At 35.3% G+C, this 26,673-nt stretch overlaps 1 protein-coding gene across 9 annotated transcripts in view; it reads left to right on the top strand.

Moving 5' to 3' along the window:
• The window catches only part of Epha5 (EPH receptor A5), a 331,554-nt gene that overhangs the window by 294,516 nt on the left and 10,365 nt on the right, over nucleotides 1–26,673 (top strand). For all 9 annotated transcript variants that reach the window (XM_059275137.1, XM_059275136.1, XM_059275135.1 and 6 more), the window contains 4 exons: nucleotides 8,941–9,002; nucleotides 12,271–12,480; nucleotides 16,016–16,165; nucleotides 25,296–25,489. In XM_059275137.1, the coding sequence (XP_059131120.1) occupies nucleotides 8,941–9,002; nucleotides 12,271–12,480; nucleotides 16,016–16,165; nucleotides 25,296–25,489 (616 nt within the window). The remainder of the gene's footprint in view (nucleotides 1–8,940; nucleotides 9,003–12,270; nucleotides 12,481–16,015; nucleotides 16,166–25,295; nucleotides 25,490–26,673) is intronic.

Genomic DNA, 26,673 nt, shown 5'->3' with positions numbered 1-26,673 from the left:
GCTGGGATTACAAGTGTAGGCCACCACTGCCCTGCTTTCCTATGGCTTGCTAATAGCTCTGACCCCCGGGCAACTTTATTTATTAACATACAAATAACATTTTAATACAAATAAAATATCACCATAATATTTCACATTGTCAATTTTTTTTTTTTTATTCTGGGACCTGAGAGATAGGTGAGATTGTAGGAGACTTGCCTTGCCACACAGTATGAGAATCTGAATTCAATTCTGAGTACCCACTTAAAAAGTCCAAGCACTGGGGTGGAGGTGACAGGCAGATGCCTTGGACACACTGGCCAGCCTGCTGCGCCATATATTTGATTTGGTACTTGTTTTCATTGTTGGAATATGTGCAGTTATTTTGTAATTAGAACTAAGCTCACTTCATAATTTATTAATATCCAACTTCACAAACAAGTCACTTTTTGCTTGAGAATGACCATTTTGAGAATATTTATGTTAATATAAATACTTAAATGTGATTTTTAAGAGAGGTTTGAATTTATATTTATAGAAATGTTATCGTTTCGTCTCATATGAAGCATATGAGATTTTGTTTATTTAATATTTTCCCCAATTAAAATTACAGAACTTTACAAATGATTTTTTTTCATAATCTCTTAGCTATCAAGTAAAGACACCATGGAATTAAAATGTGCACACATCTTTCTAACTAGCTGCTCTGTAGTTTCATTTTGTTTCATTTTGGTTTGGTTTTGTTGTTCTGTTTGTTTCCTCTCTCAGTAAGGACTATCGCTTTTCATTACAGGCAAATGATCTTACTTTTTCCCTGGCATTGATCATTAATACTTAAGCAGCTCTACATATGTTTTCCTTAGTTTAACCTTGAGGTTAAACTAAAATCATTTTCAAACTATTAAGTATCAGCACACAGAATGGAGTGCAACCCAAATACGGTGGACAATAAAATAAAACTATAGATATATGACCCTAGACAGAGATTTATATGTAGTCCTTTAGCACTCATAAAGTGTTTCTAAAAAAGCCCCTCTGACATTTGTTTCCAATTGAATTATGATGCCTCTAATGAAAGGCTCCCTGATAGCCTGAAGTGGTGTCATGTGTTTATTGATGAAGTAATGGCTTCCTAAAAGCAGATAGAATAAACACAAGTAAAATAAGTCCAGATTTAACTACAGCATTTGTGATGTAGCCTTGTTTGATGTTTCTCAGAACTGAACTTGCCTCCTGGGTTGCTGTTCAACTGCAGGATCTATTTCCATTGCCTTCACTGGGGATGCATATTTTCTATTTCTAACAAGATTACAGGCTGTGCCTCTGCTACTTATCACGGTCCACACTGTGAGAAGCAAGAGCTACAGCCACATTTCCCAGAGCTTTCTTCAAATAACACTGGCATATGGGTAATAAGATTGCATGATGAAGAAAATAGTATTCTACATTTCTTAAAGATGGGTAGTAGATTTTAGGACAGACAGCACAGAATCCAGGCATTTTGGCTCTCACCTGGAATTCCAGGATTCAGAAAACTGAGACAAGTACAGTCATAAATTTGAGTCCAGCCTGCTAGGCAGCAAAGTTCTAGTTTAGCTAGACTATAGAACAAGACCCAACGTGATTGCCAAAAGAGAGAAAAACAAAACAATCAAAAATCACACTATAAAGAAACAAATTCATTTTGTATTATAATTAAAGTATGTACTATAAGATCTATTCTCGAACAAAAAAGGCTTGAAAACTATAATAAATTATCACTAGCACAATACTGTACAAAGGATGTCTTTAACTTCCACAAATAATTTCTACATCATTGAAAATTTACACTGACTGAGTAGCAAACCCTACTTCCTTCTCCTCCTAGCCCTTCATCAAAGCAAACTCTATTTCAACTCTAACATTTATACTTCTTAAGCTAAAGAACTTTAGATACTTCTTACAAGTGAAATGCAAACTCACATCATAATACATTGCCTGAAATGTATGTGTTGGAAGTGGGGAGACAGGAGCACAGACAGACAGACCAGGAAGACACAGAGAAAAACATCAAAGGAGAGCAATGAGAAAAGTTGAATTCTATAAGAAAGTATGTCAATATTTATACGGTTTGTATGACATAGACATGATTATCAAGTTTATATTAGCACACAAAAACATGAACATATGTTAGAGTACAGCATGAAATTTGTGCTAGAAATATATATTTTTGAATTATAAAATCATAGATTGAAAAGAAACAGAACATTTCCTATATCTCTAACATTCCTTCCTAAATGGCTTCCTCTTGTCAAACTTAGTAAGAATCTTTCTGAGCCTTACTTGCTCTGAAAAGAACCAACTGTCATATCAGGATTATAGAATTTTAGCAACAATTAATAACATAATTTCTTGTATAGATAAGCAATTAATAAATCAAGAAATAAGAGCCAGTTTCTGAGCCTCAATAATGAAGGCAAATTCCACAAATAATGTGCTTCTCTTTCATAGATTGCCTGGGGTAGGTCCTCAGGAAATAAAACAAAGCCATGTAGAGTGTCCTCTGTGATTAAGGTCCTGTCTGGACATGCTTTATGAGCTCTTTTTATATGGATTCTTGATAATATGCTTTCAAAATTATTGGCAAATCTACACGTTTTCTCTGCTTCCAGCTGGATAATGAAAAATGATTTATACACTTTTATTGAATTGACAAGGGTTAGAGTAGGCCATGGTAATTATTGCCATGTCATTTTTGCTGGATAGCAGCAACTGAGACCAAACATAAGCCAAACTAAATGTAATTAGCATTAAAATGACTCAAGCATAAAAAATAATCGCATGGATCCTGAAGTGTCTTATTCTTATCAACAAAAGAATCTTGTAGTTGTTTGCAAACATCCATTGTAATTGCTTTTCCATCATCATTGGAAATTAGAAACACATTTTAGGTCCTCATTATACTTTTCAAATTACATTTTTGTTTTTGACATTCCAACTTATACTATCATACATAATTAATCTGACTTTTACAATTAGATAATAGTGGTTGAAAAATCACGTAGACAAGACACCTGTCTCCTTTGAAGAGAATCTCTTTCTTTTTTTAAATTTGTATTTTCCATTGTTAGTCACTTTACTGGTTAGAGAGTGCTTTTTACAATGCAAATTCTATCTTCTGAATTTTGTGAACTGGGGATAAAATAGCATGCAAATTTTCATGAAATGAGATACTTTTTGTAAAATGTCTACCCCATTCTTGCACTCTAGACCCTGGCTCAGTAGGTGGAAACAAGGTTGACTTTCTGCAGGTTGTATCCAAGAATTCAACCTGCTGTAACTGGAAATTGCTCAGGGTCGGGTGGGGTGAGGTGGAGGGTGTTGATTGTCTAGTAAACAAGTACAGGCATTTCCCTTACTATCAGTACTTAAAAAAATAAAACTATCTCCATAGCATTTACAATATATTATGTATGGTATGCAATCTAGAACTCATTAAATTATTCAGGTTGTTTATAGGCTATTTATAAATATCTGACATTTTTTGATAACAGATTTAAGCTACTAGTACAGATTTGACTATATGGGAGTCTTGGAACAATTCTCAGCAGATGTTAAGGAATAGTTGCATCCATTTTTCTACTACTAATGTGTGACCATGAGTAGTCAGTCTAAAATACGCAAAAGTATACAGGAAGAATAAATAATAAGGAGAGAAGAACTTTTGAGTAGATACAAAGAAAATCTTCACAAATATAAGGTCATGGTATCAATAATTTAAGGACAGATATAGATCAGTGTTTTTCTGTGATCACCATGGTGTCTGTTCATAATTATGAACTAATACTTGTCTATGAGGGAAAGTAGAGTCTGTGTTCCACAGACATCTGAAGGAATTCAGTTCTTGTAACTGTTTGTCATATTACAGCCCTCTGGATGGATGTCTGTAAGGGAAGGGATGTATTAGGTGGATTAAAGGCAAAGGCTCTAACTAAGGAAGATTCCTGGAAACTTGGGTAGATTTCAGAAAATTAGACTTCCTAGTTTCATCACTGATTGCGTTTAGCAGCTACTCTTTTAGCTCTAGTTTAGATATAATTTATAGACATACTTGTATATTGTGTGATAACAAGCTAATGTTAGAGGTACATTCATATTCCCTTTTGGTGAGAAAGCATCATCCCTGGTAATCATTGATTTCTAAAGCAGACAAATACAAGGGATACATCTCATAGAGCAAGATACTTCACTGGTGTAAATTCTGAAAACAACGTTGATATTAGTACCTTGACAATTTCTCAGTCAGGCACACAGGAGAATGGGAATTTTGGATTCTTGAAAGAAAAGAGATTTATAAAAATAAAAATTGAAATTGGACCCTGTGGTATCAGACTAAGACAAAAGTACCCCAAACAGAATTTTTCCCACCTTGGTGTTTGCTTGATTTCCATTAAAAAGGACCATGACTATCATTAATTAAATTTCAAATTAGAAGCAATTCTCTATTTGTGAACAAAAGCTACAAATATTTATGAAATTTTCTCCATGTTATACTGACATTACCACTGAAAATCTAGGTTTTTTTTAAATTTTTTTTTTTTTTTTTTTTACCCAGCTCTATCACCCACTGACCCCTCTTGCTGACTTTCTCTTTCCTCCAGGAGCCTCTCTTCTCACATTGCAAGTATCTCCTTTTCCTCTTCCTTTCTCCTTTCTGCCACCTCAACTATGATCCATCACTTCTTCCGCTCTCACAGGCCCCTTTCTATTCTTCTCCTTCTTGACTTGTGACCACACACACACACACACACACACACACACACACACACACACACACACACCACAATTTTAAGTCTAAGTTCTATGTATGAGAGAAATCATACAGATTACTATTTGTGAGTCTGGCTTATGGTGTTTCATTTAACAATGATTTCTAGTTCTACCCATTTTTCCTGCAAATGTCACAATTTCATGACATTTGTCTATATCTGAAGGAAATTTCATTGTGGATACCATATATTCTTTGTGCACCAATCTCTTGAAAGACATCTAGACTGGCTCTCTTTCCTAGTCATAATGAATGGTAAGGCAATAACATATGTGAAAGTTTTTCTTTAGTATGACTTGGGGTCCTTCAAATCAGGTAGTAGAACTGGGTCATGTCATTGTTCAGTTATTAGTTTCTTGAGGAAATACCATTCTGATTTCCACAGTGTTTTATAAGTTTTATTCCTTCCAGCAGCTTAAAAAGATTTCTCTTTCCTCGCATCATGGCCAGCATCGGTTGATTATTTCATGAGTATTGAATATTATGACTTGGAAATCTAATTGTAAAACAATAGTCTGTCCTTTCTTTCTTTCTTTCTTTCTTTCTTTCTTTCTTTCTTTCTTTCTTTCTTTCTTTCTTTCCTTCCTTCCTTCTTTCCTTCCTCCTTCCTTCCTTTCTTTCTTTCTTTCTTTCTTTCTTTCTTTCTTTCTTTCTTTCTTTCTTCCTTTCATTCTTTCTTTCTTTCTTGTAATGTCATGATTTAAACATTGAAAACAAAGCTTTGTCCATGTCTGAACCTGAAGAATGCTTTTGGACAAGTTTCCTGGGCATGTCATGTATCCACTCTTGGATGTTAGTCATCTCTCATTATACCTTCTGCAAGGATGTCAAATCAAGTTTTTAAGAAATGAAAATGTTAAACTTTAAAGAGGATGAGGAAAATGTTCCTGCCTTTGTAACAATCCATTGAAAGAATATTGCCACTAATGTACTTCATGAGAGCATAATCATCTGAGTGAGAAATTAAACTGTCCTATCTTACGATTCTAAATTGTGAGCTTTAAAATACCTTAAATGAAGAATTCTTTTCTGTCTCCATTATTTTTTCATATGTGATTGTCAGATTTTCTGCAGCTAACTTTGCACTTTTTTACAGTATGATGTGTTTAAATATGCAAGCTATAATTGTGTGTCCTGAACTCATCAATTCTTAAGTAAAAGACTCATCTTGAGAATGTCATTAAGTTAATGACAATGTTGTTCATAGTTGTTTAAAGCTCACTTCTGTGAATAATATAAAATGTATGAAATATGAAATATAAATAATTGATATAAAAGTAATTTTGTTGTCAGATGTCTTTATCTTAACTCAAATAGTTTAAATCAATGCCTAATTTTACCCAACATATTTCAGTGTAGAATAAAATGACATATTTTTTTTAAAAAATGAGATTATTATGGAATTTTAAAAGTGATAGCAATGTTTTAGTTATATTCTCATCATACAAAAAGGATTTCTGTTATTTTTACTCTCATTGTGTAGGCATATTATGTGAGAAATGCCAAAATTTTGTTGAAATACAATAGGATTTATTATCTGAGGTCCCTTGCATCTAATAAGAACACCAATTTAGAGATAAAGACTTTATCAAATATATAAAACAATACTAATCAACTTGTGTAGCAAAATTCTAAGTGGTAATTACTAAACAACTTCTTAGATCCTGTAGACTTGGTAGAAACTCACAGTTCTGTGAGACAGATGCCATGATTAAACTCAGTGTAATGGTTAAAATCAGGTGTAGATAATAGACTTGTACAAGAACATAACATAGTGATATTAGTCAAAATCTCCAATTGTCAAACAAAACTTGTAGTGTGTTTACACAAAATTAACTCACATTACTGATGGCTCCTAAGTAGTCCCATAATCCAGAAGCTGAAAGCCCTAGATAGTGGTAGCATATTGCCCTTTAAATAAGGTCTCTGAATCAGAAAAGAAGCTAGTATTTGCCCCAGGTACCTGAGCATTAACTGGAGAAGGTATCAGGTAGTATCAGGTCTAGAGTTCTCATTCCCAAAGCAGCATATGTCAGTCTAAATCCTTATAGAAAAGGACATTTCTCATTATGTGTCTGTTCTGTTGGTAACAGTACACACTAAGAGTTGACTCCCAATGCGCACTTCTGAAATACTCTGAATGACAAACCGCAAATACTTTTCCAGATTTTTAAATTTCCTTAATCTAGTCTAGTTGAGACCTGAATTTAAACATTTTAAGGTTAACAAAAACTATCAGCCTAACAGCTTGTCTTCAGAGTCAGTGTGGAGAAATCTCCATTCACTTTTGTAAATCAGGCATGAAAGGAGGTGAATCCCTTTCATCAGAAGGGTTGATTTCTAATATAACCTCCACATACTTGAGAAAATAGGAAGATGCTATTGAGGAAAGTAGATTGATAAATGTGACACATATGATAGAGACATACAAGTCTTTGGAAAATAATTAAAAGTCAGAGAAAGGTGTGTGTATAGAAGCTATCATAAATAGGGCAATTAGACAAGATCAGCATTTTCAGAACTGCCAGATAGACAATAGACAAGTATGTTCTACTTGGTTTGATGGATGTTATTGCTATATCATATATATATATATATATATATACATATATATATACATATATATATATATATGTAGAATTAACATTTCAACTGTTATTCCACGAGTAAGTTTTGATTTTGGCAAATGTATGTGCTTGTCTTAAATGTAATTTTATCAGTTGCACTGTTTCAACATTAACTAAATAGTATCATAGACTAAACCATCGTCACCTCAATAAATTATGTCTTGGGGCTGAGGACATGGCTCAGTGAATATGAGTACATGATATATAAGAATATGTACCTGAGTTTAGGTCCCTAGCATCCACATGAAACGTGGGGTATGACTGCAATGGCTTGCAGTGTTGGAGGGCAGGACAGGCAGATCCTAGGAGCCTCCTAACCATTCGGTCTTGACCATGTACATCAAGCTTTTGGTTCAGCTCAAGACTCTTATGCTGGTTAGTTTTTCTCAACCTAACACAAAGATGAGTCACTTGAGAGGATGAAATTCCAACTGAGGAAAGGCCTCAAGCAAATTTGGAATATAGTCATGTCTGTATGTCTTTTTCTTGTTGATTGACATGAGAGAGAATACTGTGAATGGTGTCACTCCTTGGCCATGGTCCTAGGAAACATAAGAAAGGTAGCTGAGCCCATTGCCTGGGGTGGGACACCTAGCACAGCCTTGATCCAGGGGGAGGGGCTTAGACCTGCCTCACCTGAATATGCCAGGCTCTGCTGACTCCCAATGGGAGGCCTTATCTTTTTGGAGGAGGTGGGAATGGGGGGTGGGTTGCAGGGGAAGGCTGGAAGTACAGGAGGAGGAATGGGGGGATCTTTGGTTGGTATGTGGAATGATTAAAAAAAATTCTTAATAAAAAATAAATAAATAAGAATAAAAGAAAGGTAGCTGAATGTGAGCCTGGGAGCAAGCCAGTAAGGACCTTTCTTCTATAGTTCCTGCCTCTGATCCTGACTGAGTTCTTGTCATAGAGTCTCTGCATGTTGAACTATGATCAGAATGTATAAAACCAAATAAACTCTTTCTCACCAAAGTTAGTTTTCTCTCCAAAATTGTTTATCACAGCAACAGTAACAATACTTAGACAACCCTGCCTCAGGTTCGAAAGAGATAGAATTGTTGACATGTTACATGGATGTTCTTCTTACTTCTAGACTACACACATGAATAATGCTCTCTTCCACACATTTGTACACATACACACACACGTATATGTGTGCATATATATATGCATATATGTGCAATCCAATGTTTTTATATTAATAAATAAAATAATTTATTTACTGATGAAATGAATAGATATGTGCACACTCACACTATTACAACCTTACACACACCCATATTGAGACTATTAAAATGTCTGGTTCATATCTCCTAGATAATGATTTTGTGGGTTATTGTCGTTGTTGTTTGAAGAGAGAGAAAGAACACAGCTGTGTGTGGCGGGAAGTGGGAGTATCTAGGAGTGTTGAAGGTGTGGGACAAACTGATCAAAACTTAGTTTATGAAAATAAACAAATTAATAAAGTAATTACCCAAGAATGCAGCGCTCTCTGACCACACTTTATACCACTTTGGTTCTTTCCAGGTAAACCTGTGATGATAGTGACAGAATATATGGAGAATGGCTCCTTGGACACATTTTTAAAGGTAAGATTTGCCTTTACTTTAGCTATCTATTGTCACATCTACTGTGCCTGTGGATTGAGATTAAAATTGAGCAACCATAATGGTAAAGTTTTAAACGGATTCAAAATAAATTAGACAGCACCATTTTATACTCCCCAATAATCTGATATTTGGAAGGTATGTTTTTTTCTCAGAAAATTTATATGTCCAACTAAAAGGCCCTGTTATTTTATTTAAGTAAATGCTTTACATAAAATGAAAATAGAGATGAATAAAGGAAAAAAAAGAAATGACGGGAGATAAGGAAGAAAGAAAATGAAGGAAAAACTATGCAAATACTCAAAATTATGACATATTTTATTTATCCTGACAGTTCCATACATGTACAAGATTTTTTTTTATCATATTCGCCCCCATTACCTTCTCTTAACCTCCATTCACTCCTGCTGGACATTTTCTTCTTACTGGCAAGTTCTGCTCCTAATTTTCTGTCTCATGAGTGTGTGTGTGTGTGTGTGTGTGTGTGTGTGTGTGTGTGTGTGTGAGAGAGAGAGAGAGAGAGAGAGAGAGAGAGAGAGAGAGAGAGAGAGAGAGAGAGAGAGTGAGAGAGAGAGAGTGTGTTACCACTGGGTTCAATTAGTGTAGCTTGAATAATCAGAGGAGGCAAATAACCTGCCAGGGGCTTCTGCTCTGAAGAGAGCAGTGCTCCCTTTTCCAACAATCAGTAATGGCTTCAGGGAGGGAAGAGGGTTTGTTGAGACTCTTCCCCATCCTTCATAGAATATTGAGTGATGCCATGTTGTGCAGGTTCTGTGAAGATGGCCACAGCTGCAGTGAGTGCTGTGCCCATACCACGTCCAAGACAGCACTTCATGGCACTACCTCTCACCCTTCAACTCTTACATTCGTTTTGCCCTGTCTTTCATTTCACACCTTGTCCTGGAGGGGGTGATATAGATATATTCAATTTTTATGTGCATATTAATGGACAGAGAAAATGTGTCTCAAATGTCTATGCGGATAATAAGTTAAGATATCAAACTGGAGTCTAAAAGCACTATGAACCCCCCCCAAGGGAGTGTCAACAGAAAAACTATCAACCTGAGAATATAGCCAATATTATCAGGTGTTCTGGGTTTCAGGAAAAAAAGAGTTCTATGCTCACCTCACCTCCCAGGTTTAAACATTGACAATTTCTAAAGGGCTTGTGTAAAATAACGTAACATTTTCATATATGAGTAATCTAGAGTCTGGAAGTTGTAAATTCAATGTAGTGAGTGTTGCTTCTGATGAGGAAAGGTACTGTTATGAAATTGATGATAACTTTGAAAGGGGCCTGTGCAATAACCACAGTAGTTTTCCATTACTATGTAAATTTTCTATTTTAATCTCCAACCTGCAGCAACTGCCCACCTACTGCCAGTTTACTTCTCTGCACTTGCAGGTTTTCCAGTCTCTTAGAGTTGTATCAACACTTTATTCAAAGTAATTCAAGCTATTAGTTAAGCTTTATGAGTTCATTTAACTTTATTACATTTAATGTCTTTGACAAAAACAACAGACTTCCAAGAACTGGTGATATTTTCCCATTCAGTGCTCAGTAATTATCCCTGCTTTCATCTACCCTGCAGAAACTCCTGTATTTCCTCCGGCCATTTCATGTTTACCCCAATAAGTCTATCTAGATAGCTTTTTGTAAATTACCTCAAAGGTATACTCAGTGTTAGCCAAGGTTGGCACTAGGTTGGAGCAATGAGCAAATTCCTCTGGTGTCTGACAATAAATAAGGAAGCTATAATGCATGAAAAGGTAGCAACATGAGGTTATTTTAAATAACATTCACTGATTTTAATAGTCTGTAATGTGAAGTACAATACAGCATGCAAAGTTATGCATACCATGTGTTTAGAACTATTAAGCAAATAATACAGATAAAGAAAATATGTTGACACATGAGTAATAAAAGAACAACCTATATAAAAATAAAAGAAGTAATTAAAACTGATATTATTAGGGAATAACACATGTTATTACGTGTGCAACTATGAATGACCCATGTCTTCTTTACACACTATTTTATAAAATTTAAACATGGACTTATTTTATTAATAGAAAAAAATTATTTGAAGTCATTAATGGCACTCAATCTCTAACACTATAAGAATACAAAATGTAAACTGAGCACAATTGAGTGTGATGGGACAACATCACTTGGGAGGTAAAGGCAGATAGATCTCTTTGGGCTCAAGGTCAGCATAGTCTAAACAGAGAAGTAAGTAATATATTAAAATAATATTAATTAATTAATTAATGGTAATTTCAGTTGAACAAAAACTCTCACAATTTAGGTTTTCAAGTAATCATTGATGTTAGAGAGACACTAATCAAGAGAGATATTATTAAGCCAAGACCTAAAATGTTGTCTCTTGAATAGAAGATGCAATGATGTATTGTTTTTTTGTGTGTCTTCTTTATGTCAGTTATAATAACCATTTCTGGTATGTGTTGATTAATAATTAAGTATCGCATATCAAATTCTTATGAAAAGGTAGCATGACTAACAAATAGTTTCATGAACAACCCGTAATCAGCTTCTTCTTGAGTATTAGTGAGGAAGAAGAGGCACTGTTAAGAACATGTTTTGTTAGCTCAAGGCTACTTCTATTTCTTCTTCTTGAAGTTATTTTTCCATTACATACAACTCCTTATAGGAAATATACTAGTGTCTTGAACATATATTTCTATACATCCATGTTAAACACATGTTGGGACATGTTAAAACTTATCTTATACAACTATATAGAAACATGTTGGGAAATTATATCCTCAACATGTTTTAGCATAATTGTGTAAGTTCTATACATTTTGGTCAACAGCTGTGTTCAGAAGGAACTTAAAACATTATTTATTTGTTTTTATTCTTTGATGGTTTCAAATATGTATATAATGAATTTTAATAATTTACACATCCTATTAAGCTATTTCCTCCCTCTTTCTTCTTCTACTGAAACCCTCATTCTGAAAGGCCTCTCTTTGTATGTGTGCATGTCTGTGTATGTATGTGTGCTGCATGAGATTTTTGAAGGTCTTTCAAAGTCTTTGCCTGATTTGACACGATCTGCATAATCAGTTAAGTTTGTGGTTTCTAACGCTTTCCATCCTCCGTGAGTAGATATTGCATTTGCATTTTGAAAGGTGCTAACAGTAATTTGAAAAATGAAAGAAGGCTTTTTCCAAATTTTCCTCCTGTGAATCATACAGCTCATCTAATGTTGCACTGTCTTTTCAGAAAAACGATGGGCAGTTCACTGTGATTCAGCTTGTTGGCATGCTGAGAGGCATCACTGCAGGAATGAAGTACCTTTCTGACATGGGCTACGTGCATAGAGACCTTGCTGCTAGAAACATCTTAATCAACAGTAACCTTGTGTGCAAAGTGTCTGACTTTGGGCTTTCTAGGGTACTGGAAGATGATCCTGAGGCAGCCTACACCACAAGGGTAAGATCTAACAGAATGCATTTCTCACACACTAGACGAGAGGTGCTGAATTTTTAAAGATGTTAAAAGAAGTAGCAAAAAGGGCATTCCTCCAACAAATCCAAGAGGAGACAGAGAAAACATGAAAGAAAAAGGGAGAAAATAGAAAATCCAATTCTATACCTTTTAGTACCAGCAGATTCAAATATTAAACTTAGATATTGAAAATATTTACCTCCCTAGTCCCAGTAATTTATTTATTTTTAAGGATACTGTGCTGGCTAGATTTATGTCAAATTAACACAAGCTGGAGTCACCGGAGTGATAGGAGAATCAACTGAGAAAGTGCCTCCATAAGATTGGATTTTAGGCAAGGCTATAGGGCATTTTTAAAATTAGTGATTCTTGGGAGGGGCAGACCATTGTGGGTAAGGCCATCCCTGGGCTGGTAATCCTGGATTCTATAGAAAGCAGGCTGAGTAACACATGAGGAACAAGTCAGTATGTAGCACCCATCCATGGCCTGTGCATCAACTCCTGCCCCCAGGTTCCTGCCCTGTTTGAGTTCCTGTCCTGATTTCCTTCAACAGTGACCAGTGATGTGGAAGCATAAACCAAATAGACCCTTTCCTCTCCAAGTTGCTTTGGTCATGGTGTTTTATCCTGGTAATAGTAGCCCTAACTAGGACAAATGCCAGGAACAGAAATTCTGAATTCATATAGGATGCATTGTGTGTGTGTGTGTGTGTGTGTGTGTGTGTGTGTGTGTGTGTGTGTTTTATAACATATTTAAAAGTAAAAGAAGAGTGAAATACAGAATTTTTACATTAAAATATGTATGTTTATATGGTGTGTATATGAAGAATGAGTGTTGTTATATGCACATATAAATGTGTATAGATAGTATTAGTGGGAAATTTAACTTATCTATACTATAGTGTCTTCAATTGTGAAAGAAATTATAAAGCATTTTATTCTTCATCTCAAGAGTTTAAGTTGTGGGAAAGACAGTTCCATTTTTTAAAGTTTTGATTTTCTGAAGGTATTGAAGTGTCTCACTGCTTGATTTACAAAGTATAAGAGCTATTAAACCTAAGTCTATGGAAAACTGGTTATTACTCACAGTGTAATAGCTATCATAAATATATAGCTTATAGCAAACTAATTTTTTTCCTGAAATAATGTAGTATAAAATTAGCTAAGGGAAATGGTGACTATTGTTATAAAAGGAATTTGCAAACAGACTATTTGCTTCACATTTTTCAATTTTTAATTTAATTTAATTTGAATTAAAATTGAAATTTTTAATTGTATTATAAACATCTTTTAATAAGTGTTTGGGATATTCTAAATATTTTCAATATTATCAACTTGTATATCCTCAACTTCAAAATTATTTTTGATATGGGGATTTGTTGTATATTCCTTCACTGGACAAACGAACTAATTTTGTTTCAATACAGAATAACACTTTTGTCATCTCTAATTTTTAAATTGCAATCTATGCATTACATGTCTCCTTATTAAATTCTACTGTAAAACTGGTAGTATAATGAAAAGTTCTTTATTATATTATAAGGTGGGTTTGTTCCATTTGGACAACTGTGACTTGTGGCACATGGATTTGGGGGCATTTGTAGTATGCTGCAGAGCAAGAGTAATTTATTTAAGCAAACAGAGACTTCCAGAGGTCATCTCATTAAATCAATGAGTTAATTGATGAGATATTTCTACTCTCCCACATATAACTATTACTGCCATTATTTCATTAAATAAAACCTCAATTAAGAATTCTTCTGGGTTTAGAATTGCACTTAATAAAGTTGGCCTAAGCAATATTGAGGTTATGGAAAGTCTATTGCTGCTGTGATGGGTGGGTGTCTTAGGTAAATAAGAAGTAGATTTTCCAAGGCCCTTGCCACTGTGTTATGCTGCAGCACCAGCAGAAGGGCCCGTGATCCCGACACTTTGAAGGCTTCCATCTATAAATGGTGTATGGAAGCAGTTTGTAGAAAATATATGTAATAAGAACTAATCAGGCAAATGAGCTTCAGTAGTTAGTGATACACGCATTGTTCCAGTGAACAGGAGAACAATTCAGAGAGAAGCTCAGCAGAATCAATAAACTACAATTTGGAAAAGGCAATTTAGTCACATGTTGAAGAACAAGACAATTCTCCTCTAATCCCAACACTCAGGATACTGAGAAAATTGGATTGCTGGGAGCCATGAGTTCAAGGCCAGCCTAAGCTACAAAGCAAGATTCTGTTTCAAGAAATAAAGCAGTAAAAAATTTAGCCAAGACCCTCAAGATATGGCTCTGTTAAGAGCACATACTTCTCTCTTAAAGAACTTGAGTTAGGTTCCTAACAGCATATCAGGTAGCTTAAACAACCTATAACTCTAGCTCTAGAAGATCTGGAAGCCTCTGCAAACACATGCACTCATGTGTACCCTCCACACACATACACATAATTTAAAATAAATCTAAATACAAATGAAAATGAAGAACATTAAGACAAGCATATTACAATTCTGTATGATGCAATGTTTTATATGTATTTATTAGGCAAAACAATTTCCAAAAATATTCCAAATATATTACCATATGTGTGCATGTGTTTGTGTGTGTATAAAAAGATTAAGCCTAAGTTTTATCCTTTCCCAAATTTCAATCCTGACATAAAACTTATTTTCTCGTGTATCTTGAAGGTTTCCTTTTTAATGGAAATTTGTCTTTTATTTCATATTCTAATTTTTAAATATTCTTTTCTATAAAATAGGTAGGTGTGAAATAGCCTTTTTAATAAGAAAATCTGTCTCTCAATATGTATTAGTTAGTACATGGGAAAATAACTGTAAAATGTTATTTTTTTTGAGTACCCCACAATCTTTTGATTAGTTCAGCTAAACAATAGTATTTCTTAGGTTCAATATTCTAAATGAACAAACACAAAAATGTGCCATTAAGCTAAGAGGGGGAAAAATCAAGCCTTCCAGAAATAAAACAATGTTGAGAGGAAGATATTCTTTAGTTTTTAGCATGTAGAATTTTCCTGCTTGTCTTATAAACTGTGAAACTTCCCAGGGTTTCATTTAACAACCTAGACATTCCACTTATAATTCTGTACTTTAAAAAAAATCACACACAGTATTTGAGTCCTTTTCTTTTACAATGCTGAGTGTACACCTTATTGATGTGCTAGAGTGCCTCCCTCCCCTAATCAGCCCTGCCATTCTGAGCACTATAATTGAGATGTAGGTCCTGTATGCCTTCCAAAAGTCAAACAGAATTTATAGCAGAAACCTTCCCGACAGCCAATTAGTTGTTAGTCTACAAGTGCTCATGGGCTGGGAGATGTGAAAAGAGACTGCATGCTGTCAAACAGATTAACTTAAAAATGTTACATCTCTTTCTAGATCTTCTCAAAGAAGCCGCAGTATCCCTAGATGCCCTTGAAGTATGCTAGAATATATACATATATAATATGTATATTATATATGTATAAATATGTAGTATATATATATATACATGCACATGTGCTTTTAATTTTAGGGAGGCAAAATTCCAATCAGATGGACTGCCCCAGAAGCAATAGCTTTTCGAAAATTCACCTCTGCTAGTGATGTCTGGAGCTACGGAATTGTAATGTGGGAAGTTGTGTCTTATGGAGAGAGACCCTACTGGGAGATGACCAATCAGGATGTAAGTACAGAGATACTCTTTCTCCCTTAAGTTGAGAACAAAATGCTTTGTTCTCTGAGTCCAGACTCTTACAGAGTTTTTAAATTGTTGAAAATGACAGTTACTTGGAAAATATAAAATACTTTGTTTACCTTTTGGTACATTTGTTGCTATGGAAATAATCTTTAAGTGAGAGCTAAAAATGAGTTAGGGTAGAGTAACATAAGTTACAGTTAGGAAAAACTTGAGTCCCTTGCCAAGGAGACTTAGCTGTTCCATAGTGTTGTTCCACTCAGTTTATGTCAGTATTGTTCTCAACGATGAAGAAGAACAGCCATCTAAGAACGTGTGCTATAGCTGGAATTTTCTCCAGTCCTGCCTGGACCAAGGTCAGGACAAATCTCTTTCACCTGCCAGTCCTGCAGCTGCTCAGACCCAACCAAGTAAACACACAGAGACTTATATTACTTATAAACTGCACGGCCATGGCAGGCTTCTTGTTATATCTTAAATCAACCAATTTCTATTAGTCTATAAGTTGCCACGTGGCTCATGGCTTACAGGTATCTTAAGCCTGTTATAAAAAAGCACCTGGGCATCAGTGCACATTAATACTTATTATTTGAGGTATGTGTCTACATTCTACAAAGACACTTAATGGAGTTTTCTGGAAAGGCCAAAGAGGACAATGGAGTCTGGTTAACTTCCTAAAGCTCCTTTTTCTTGCTGTCCATTTCTCTCCTCTTGAACCCTTACTTCACCATGTGTGTGTTTCCCTTACAAAGGAAAACAGTCTTGCTAGAGGCACTCCATTGCTCCTGTTTTGGAATTGTTTTCCAAGGCTGTGTTGACCAGTCTACTTTCTTCAATTTTCCATAAGTGGGTAGCTAGAGGAAGATCTCAGCTTTCCCTAAATTTCCTTCTCAGAATTTTTCTCTGATTGCAGCAGATTACATTCATGAGTTCTCTGTGGTCACCTACAATGACTATAGTTGGTCTATTTTACACCAACTCACTTGTTGTGAGAAAGCTAGTGCTGACTTAGACTTCTCCACAACTGGAAGAGCAGCAGGTCTATTGGCTTCAAACTTGAGCATTAAGAGATGCAACAACATAAAATGTCGTTCAATTTCTGAAATATGTGTATGTGTCTATACATGTAATTTATAAGTATTTTTAAGATTGTATTTATATATGTATAATTAACACATAAAAGAGATGTTGTCATTATTTGTCTTTTATAGTGGAGAACTGGGGCCTAGAGAAGCTCAGTGATTTTCTTATTGTCACAAAATAATAAAATTTATAGTAGATATATCAACACATTTCTCATAGTTTTTAAAATATATAATTTATAGCAATTGCTATGGTTTATAGCAATTGAATTATTATGTACTTCTGCTTTTTATGTCCCAACTACATCAGTCTTCTAAATGAATGAGTCATGAAATGTTCAATTCAATAGACAGTGATTAATATGGATTGAACAAGGCTAGACTATGCCTTGTTTCCTATGGTTTCTTTTTCACATAAATACCATATGCTCACATCACCTTTGTAACACTACAGTTCTGCTTTAATTTGTATCAAAGCTCATTTTTTTCTGTCCTGTCACAAATCCCTCAAATGGCAATCCATACTGTTTATCTGTTTCTTTCGATAGAAATATGATTTTCTCATTTACCAGCCTCCAGAGGTAGTTTCAGCCCACTACTGAGATATTTTGACTTTTGATCCATTAGTCTTTCCTAGCTGTGCAAGGGATTGTTCAATCAATACCTATCAAGTATTGGCAATTATATGAGTTACAGTTAAAATCATCACAAGTTACAGTTAAAATTGTACCAAGTGAAGTCATGGATCAAACATTAAGACTGACGGTAGATGAATGTTGTTGCGTGCTTCTATGGACATTGTCTAAGCTTGTCTTTGGTACAGAGACAAGAAGTCTATTCTAGTATAGTTTCACTTTTCTCCACAAGTCTCTCATCTTCCACCTAAGCCCAGCAGGCTAGCCAAAATCTGATGTTATTTGCTGAATCCACTAGTTCTTTTAGTCAACTTGACCTAAGCTAGGTCAAGGACATCTGAGGACAGAGAACAACTTTTAAAAATGCATCTGTAAGATTGGCTTTAGTCAGGACTCTGGAGCATTTTCTTAATTGGTGATTGATCTGGGAGGGCCCAGCACATTGTGGATGGTGGCAGCCCGAGCTAGGTGGTCCTGGAGTGTCAAAGAAAGCAGACTGAGAAAGCCATGATGTGCAGGCCAGTAAGGAGACTTTTTCCATGGCCACTTCAATTCCTGCCTCCAGGTTCCTGCCTTGAGTTCCTGCCCTGACATTCCTCAATAATGGATGTAGACTTTAAGCTGAACTAGACCTTTCTCTCTCAAAGATCCTTTTGGTCATTCTGTGATATCATGACAATGGAATCCTGGGACACTGCCAAGTACCATAATGTAAAAACAAGCTTCATTGTGCCTTAACTGGCAACCTGTGTGCTAAGGTCCCACTGGCTAACTGCACAATTAGACAAGTGAATACATAACAGTGGTTTGTATGGGTGGACACTATACTTGTGTGGGAAAAGACATAGACACAGGAAGTTGAAAGATTTAAGGAATATCTGGTGATCATTCTCATCTCCCTGTTGTGATCTCTATCTATCTGTATCTTGTATACTAATTCTCCATCATTCTACTCTTTTTGTTTCCTAATTCTCTTTGATGATGATTAATAACTTATTGTGTGTTGTAGCATCATCTAACGTTTCTGTCACTAACTATTGTATTTGTTATTTTTATGGTTATTCTTTATTCCCTTTTATTTTCCCATTTGAAATCACTTCAGTGGTTTCATCCTTTTCTAGACAACGTTTCAACAATATTAAAGGAAAGAAATGCCAAAGTTGTATCTTCAAGAATAATTAATATAAGAAGAAAAACTAATAGTTTGGGCAAGATTTGTTAATTTATATGAAGCTTAAAACAAATGATCAGCTAACTGCAAATCTTTCTGGAAAACGCCCTCTAGTACAATGTAGAGTGCATGATGGTTATTTATTGAGGTTTTAGTCATCAGTGACATTTTGTTTCTGAATACTACACTAAATATGTTATGCCTCAACTTCTAACTAAACTTGACATAAACAACAAAGCAGACTAACTGAACTCAATAATCACTGACTTTCACTGACAGAAAAAGCAGTCTCACAGAACAAAGTTACACTGCTGATTCCCTAGTATTAAAAGTTATATCCCTTGATATCCACATTCCTGATAAGATCTGACCCAGAAGGGGCTTTTTGGTATCACGAGATCTAACCTTATCATTCATAGAGAATACTCTAAATCTCACAGAAGAGACCTTGCTATATGCCAGAGAGACAGAATTCAATCAACTTCTCTTGATTCAGGATTGCTGCTGCCATTACAGACAAAAAGGAGTCACAATAAACAGTAAAAATAATCATGAATGAGTCAGATGACTTTAGGGAAACATGAGATGATGAACTCTGAAGTGTTGAGAACATCCTGTAGTCAGAAGAAGCTACTTTGTTCATAGAAAAGATTTTAAGTGTCAACACTTTTTGTAACACAAAATAAAAAACAAATTTAATATTCTATTACTTAACACCTTTATATTTAGAGATAGTGTCATTCTCTGGTATTACTGAATATATGAATATATATATATATATTCCACCAAGCACATAAATTCAAAAAATGGTTCAGTCATTATAGTAATCTGGTTTTCACTTTTCTGTGTGGTTTATTTTGTCATTTCTTAGGTAATTCATTTTCTATGCATTTTGTTTTTAATTCTTCAAGTGACAATCCAAAAGATTTATTACTACTTTTGACATGTTAAAACTTCCTTTAGAGGCCACATGAATATCAGACTTTAAAGTACATCAGCTTATTTTGTATTGGGTGCACATCTATTACAATTCTATACTTCTTTCAATTTTTGATATGAATATTTTTTGTGTGTATGTATTTGCATGTATGTGATATAATAGATATCATAAATCACAATAAATAGCATGCTGTCTTAGTGCATTCTGTTTTATCATAGCAGAATAATTAATGTAAGTTAATATACATATACTTTGGTTATTTTTCTACTACTGTTATAAAACACCAAGACCAGGGAAACTTATAAATGAAAACATTTAATTGGGCTTCTAATTTCATAGGGTTAAGGGTTCGTCCTTGCTGGGCAGCAATCAGTAAACACATTGGCTGGAGCATCAGCTGACAGTTCATGTCTTTAAAACCACAAACAGGAATCAAAAATACACACTGGGAATGGAAGGGGTCTTTTGAAGCCTCAAAGCATTCCCTAAATCCCCAGTGACACTGCCTCCTTTAAAATCAAAAGGCAAATTACATGCTTCCAATAAATACTAGCATAAAACAGACATTACCATCCCAAAAGGGAAGAGTGAGGCCATAGAGAGGAAGTAGATATAGCAGGACAAACTCCAAATCCTATATTTCCATATCCAATGTTAAATCATTAAGATGGCTCTACCTCTGAAGCTTTACTGCTTTCAAAATGCATCTCTCTAGCTGAGTCTACTCTCTGTATAGGATTTCATTGTCAGATGCCTAGTGGCTCTGGCATGCCCAAAATCTTGGGGCTTCCAGTAAAATCCAGGCTTCATTTTTGCATCTTTATGCAATGGCCTGCAGGGAGGGCCTTATCCCTCTCAGAACATTCATGCTGCGACTCCCCTGCTACACATTGCCTGGTCACAGCAGTTATCTGAGAACGAGGGTTCCTTTACTCCTGTATCTTTCATGATTCAAAGGACAGAATTAAGTGGACAACACCGCCAAGTTTGGCAACAAATTTGGAGGGTATGCCAGCCCTCTTGAATCACATTTACAGAAACTTTGACTAGTTTTTTAGGAGCAGAAAATTTCTTATGCCATTTTGCTTTCATTGGTTGAAGCAAAGTTGGGTAGAGTCTTGCTCTGATGGCGTCCTTCCTTTTTTTCCAATTTAGATCAGGCCTCTTAACCTCCTTATCTCTTCTGTCATTAGCAGTGACTCTAACAGTAAACTTCCTGGTACCCTTTTGTTCTTCAAACTGTACATTTTGTATTTCTTTTGGCATTATTTGCTCTCTTTCATTGTAATCCTGTATTAGCATGATATTCACATGGCGGAGTCCAAGTTAGGGTCTCGTGATGTGTCCTTCAAATAAATCAGTCCCTAACTTTCAAAATTTAGCCTTGACCATGGACAAGTTCTTAGAGAGAGGGCAGAAATCACCCACATTATTTGCTGAAATATCATGAGAAGGATCTCTAGATGACTCACTAATTTTGTTCTTCACTGAAACCGTTAGAGTCAGACCTCTATAGTCCACATAGTTCTCAGCATTAGTGTCTTTCAAGATCCTATCAAGATGGCCTGTTTACTCCACTTATACCAATCAACCACTTTTAGAGTCCAAAAGACTCAGTCTTTACATTCCATCAGGAGCAATATGATCAGGCCTCTTACACAACAGCCCACTTCCAGGTTCAAACTTCTTTATTAGTTACTTTTCAATTGCTTTGATAAAATCCCATGACCAAGGCAAATGACTAAGGCATCCAAGGAATTTCTTTTATTTTTTCATTAAGAATTTTTTTTATTCATTTTGTGTACCAACCACAGATCCTGTTCTCTTCCCTCCCCTAGCCACCCCCCCCACCCCCATGCATTCCCCATTCCCTCCTCTCAAGGTAAGGTTTCCAATGTGGAGTCAGCAGAGCTTGGTACATTCATTTGAGGCAGGTCCAAATCCCTCCCCCTGCATCAAGGCTGTGCAAGGTGTCCCACCAAAGGTAGTGGGCTCCAAAAAGCCAGCTCATGCTGAGCTAATGGGAACTCATGAACTTTAGACCAATAGCTGTGGAGCCTCCGTGGGACTGAAGTAGGCCCTCTGCATGAGGCCCCCTGGCGGTAGGATCAGGACTAAGGTATTTCTGTTAAAAGAAATACTTGAATTGTGCTTATGGTTCCAGAAGGTGAGTTTATGATAGCAGAGCAAAAGCATGGTGGCAGGTGGCTAGACTCAAGGCTGAGAGCTCACATCTTGATCCACAAGCAGGAAGCAGATGTCACATTATCAAGGGACCGAGACTTTTGAAGCCTTAAAGGGATGCTGCCGGTGACACGCCTCCTCTAACAAGCTCCGCCCCTCTCCAATCCTATAAGCCTATGAGGCAATTATCATTCAAACCGCCACAGCAAGTAAAGAAAAATACGTTTATTTATTTCAAGATTCTAGAGGCTGAAAAGTCCATACAACATGCTGCCAGGTCATCTGCTATACAACCACCTGGATGCCTCAAAGCTTAGGAGAGAAACAGGGAAACCTGGAGAATAACTCGGACCAATTCTAAGTGCATTAGTCTACCACAGATGAAGCATTCTGACATAATTACCTTCCACGAGATTTCGTCTCCTATAGATTCATCTAGCAAACTATGACAGTGAAGGTAGTTTCCACCCCATGAACCTCTAGGATACAAAGTACATAGACAAAACCATTGTACTTAACATTAAAACCAAGGAATTAATTTAAATTATCCAGTTCACAATTATATATAAAGACTAGACACCGAGTAAAAAAATATTTTAATTTAAGTTTTGCATACTTTTTTTTAGAATTTTACACATGAGTACTATATTTATATCATTTACACCCTCCCTTTTTGCCCTCCAACTCCTCCTATGTCCCCACTTAAATTCTTCAATCTGTGACTTAGTTATCATCACTGCTATACCTATACACTAAAGTAACTAGAATTAATTAATTGAAAACTTTGAAAGAACAGCATGCTACAAATTAGATTAAGTTTTGAGTAGAAATGTACTGAATTTATAAAGTTTAAATGATTTAAGCTGTTTCCTTAGACTTCTATGTTGGCCATTTAGGGTACTAAAGACAGTAGTAGTGTCTTATGAAAAATGAAAGGAAAAAACAAGCAAGTAAATAAATAAAGTCCCATTCAGATATAAGGACAAATGGTACTGTGAATATATCTTTTGTCACATTTGCCTTTTCTTTCTCATTTTCTTTTCTTTCTTCCTTTCTTTTCTTTTCTTTCTTTCTTTCTTTGTTTTGTGTTGTTTTGTTTTTCAAGACAGGGTTTTTCTGTGTAGCTTTGCGCCTTTCCTGGATCTCGCTCAGTAGACCAGGCTGGCCTCGAACTCACAAAGATCCACCTGGCTCTGCCTCCCAAGTGCTGGGATTAAAGGTGTGTGCCTCCACCGCCCGGCTCATTTTCTTTTCTAAACTTTAATCGGGAGTTATTTTTTTTAATCTATTGTTTTTTATTTTCCAGGATGCTTTTGCTTATAGTGGCATCAGCTTTATTACATTTGTTGAAAATAATTTCTTGCATAGTTTGCCCTTTGATTTCTGTGTTATTTTGAAGTTAAACGGGCTAACTAAGGTGGAAAGTTGCTTAGGTTACTTCTCTGAAACATTACAATTATTTTCAGACACTTTCACAATCCTTGAGCACTTATATTATTCTAGCCGCACTTTGTGCTTCTTAGAATTAATAATTTTTATTATTTTCTTTGGTAGATAGAAACTAGAATAACCTCAAGTTGAGACCAAGTGCTTACGATCCTGTCCTTTGTATCCCCAAAGTTTCCTCTGTTCCAGCTGGATTCATACATATTGTTGTCTGTCTATCCCCACTCACCACACATAAAAAGAAATCCCAGGTTAAATCTAATAATATTTACTTCCTTCATAGATTTGTTTACTTTAAGAAAACAAAAATTAATTTTCAACATAATGGGCCTAACATAGTTTGATCTCTGATATCCTTTTCCCTACACTACTTAGTCATAAACACTTTGTAAATGTATAGTTTCTTCTTCTACCTGCACTACATTGGATCACACGTCATCCCCTTTGTTGTGAAGGGGTTGACTTACCCTCAGTCCCTGAAGATTGTTTTTAAAAAGTTCCTTTGCTGATTTTATTCTACAGTTTGTTAAACAAAACCTAAATTATTTGGGGTATGATACAATTAAATTTATAGTGTTTTGAGAAATATATTCCTTAATAATGTAGGATATTTTCACAAATGAATTAAAAGGCCACTATAGTATTTAATAATACAAATATTTCCTCTTTTTAGATATTTTGATGTCAGCAACAATATTATGTTGTTTTTTTTTTTTTGTTTTTTTTTTTTGAGACAGGGTTTCTCTGTGTAGCTTTGCGCCTTTCCTGGAACTCACTTGGTAGTCCAGGCTGGCCTCGAACTCACAGAGATCCGCCTGGCTCTGCCTCCCAAGTGCTGGGATTAAAGGCGTGCGCCACCACCGCCCGGCAATATTATGTTTTTTAATCCCCACAAATGGACTGATGCTTATACATGTGTTTAAAATAAATATTTATAATGCCTATGCCAGTAGATAGTCATTTCAAATTCCTAACAGAAATCCAAAGATAATAATAAACAGTCAGACCTTGACATTACTAAATGATACATGAGACAGTTATGCTAATTTATCCTTTGACTTATCCATCATTTACCATCCAAAAGTCTCTTTTGAAATGAAATTGCCATACTAGTACTTTGATAATGTGATTGTATAAACTTTCATGAAAAAAAAGATATTTCAGAGAAAATGTGATCATCATTTGATTCTGGAGTGCAAGAGTAAATAAAACATGTTCAATTTTTGGACAATTAGTTTCATAAAACATCCTTCACCAAAGTTACAGCTAAACATCATCACCATCTAGGTTTTGTTTTGGTTTTTGTTGTTGTTTGAGACAAGGTCTTTTTATATAGTCTTGGCTGTCCTGGAACTCACTCTGTAGACCAGGCTGACCTCAGACTCACGGAGATCCACCTGCTTTTGCCTCCCAAGTGTTGGGATTAAAGGCGTGTATCACCACTAAAGGCTCATCATTTAGTTTTTTAACATGTGAAAAAGGCGTAGTTTTAAAATTTAATGTTGTAATAGTACATTCTGTCCTAATGGTTTGTTTTGCAGTGGTTTATAAAAATAGTGATGGCAGTGACTACCACAAATTTAAAAGTACAGATGGAAGTTAGCACTCTTCTCTGCTACATTAGTGGGGTTGTGGATTGGTTCTGCTTTGTTTTGTGCAGGTGATCAAAGCTGTGGAAGAAGGCTACCGCTTGCCAAGCCCCATGGACTGTCCTGCGGCTCTCTATCAGTTAATGCTGGATTGCTGGCAAAAAGATCGGAATAGCAGGCCCAAGTTCGATGAAATAGTCAACATGCTGGACAAGCTGATACGAAACCCAAATAGTCTGAAGACACTGGTTAATGCATCGAGCAGGTACAAGGCCAGACTTGAGTAATTTTCTGGAGTATCTCTGATCAGATTGATGTCATAAATGTTTTATCAATTAAGTCACTTATGTGTTACTATATGAATCTGTATGACAGTTTATTTAACTATAATCTTTCATAATGTTTCCCTCTTGAAATAAAAAAAGAAGATGTAGGTAACGTATACCTAAAAACATCTTTGCCTAATCTAGTTGTGTAATATGGTCACTGTCAAAAAAATACATGCGCACGACAGTAGAATAGCTTCAGAAAACAAGATCTAAATGTGTCTAGAGCATAAGTTCAGGTAGAGAAATGAGATTATAACAGCCTAAGGAAGCACTCATGCATTTTAATCCAGATATCTAACAGTGATTACATTTCAACATTGCTCATTAACATACGATTATATGATGGCATTCGGTTTATGAACATGGATGACTGCAAATACTCTTTTGCCTTTATCTGTATGGAGATATTTGGATAATCAGCTAGTATTCAGTTTGAAGATTTAAAACTGATAAATGAGGAATCCTGTGGAAGAATGTATACAAGCCAAATAACCATAATTTCGACTTTTCTGAATTGCGATAAGAATATATTTAAACAATATTGGATATTTGCAAAGTATGTTTTCTCTTTATCACAAAATTGTTGAAATGTTCCCACTAACAAAAATCAAGTTGGTTCCAAATTAGAAAATTTACTAGATTGTTATTTAATGCCATTGTCTGTTTTTTACAAGAAAGGAAATTATGCTACTAGCTGAACTGGCTGCTTATTAACACGAGCTAAATGAAGCTGTTTGGTTATGATGAAGTTGCATAAATTCTATGATCTTGATGCAACACTTGTTTACTAAGTCATTTTAATATAATTTGGAAATAAGCCCTCAAAATCTGTTGAGATATTTTGAACTTTCTATGATAACAGCTGGAGACTGCATCTTCATAGAAATTATTCCATATGTTTTTTCCTAAATATCTGCATCTAAATTTCCTATGGTTATGTAAAATATTAAGCCTATCTCTAGTCTACCTCTTTGAATGATATTGAATGATTTGAATGATATTGTGGTGATTCTCACAAATGGATCTAAGGAAAGGTGATAATAAAAAAGTTCCTAGTGTTCTAAATCATATTGATTTTTCTTGAACATCTTCCTTATTTTCTTATATATGGTATATAGGA

This window comes from Peromyscus eremicus, chromosome 10 (assembly GCF_949786415.1).
Source record: "Peromyscus eremicus chromosome 10, PerEre_H2_v1, whole genome shotgun sequence".
Lineage (NCBI taxonomy): Eukaryota > Metazoa > Chordata > Mammalia > Rodentia > Cricetidae > Peromyscus > Peromyscus eremicus.
Note: the sequence above shows the minus strand (reverse complement) of the source record. Positions and strands in the feature narration are given on the sequence as shown.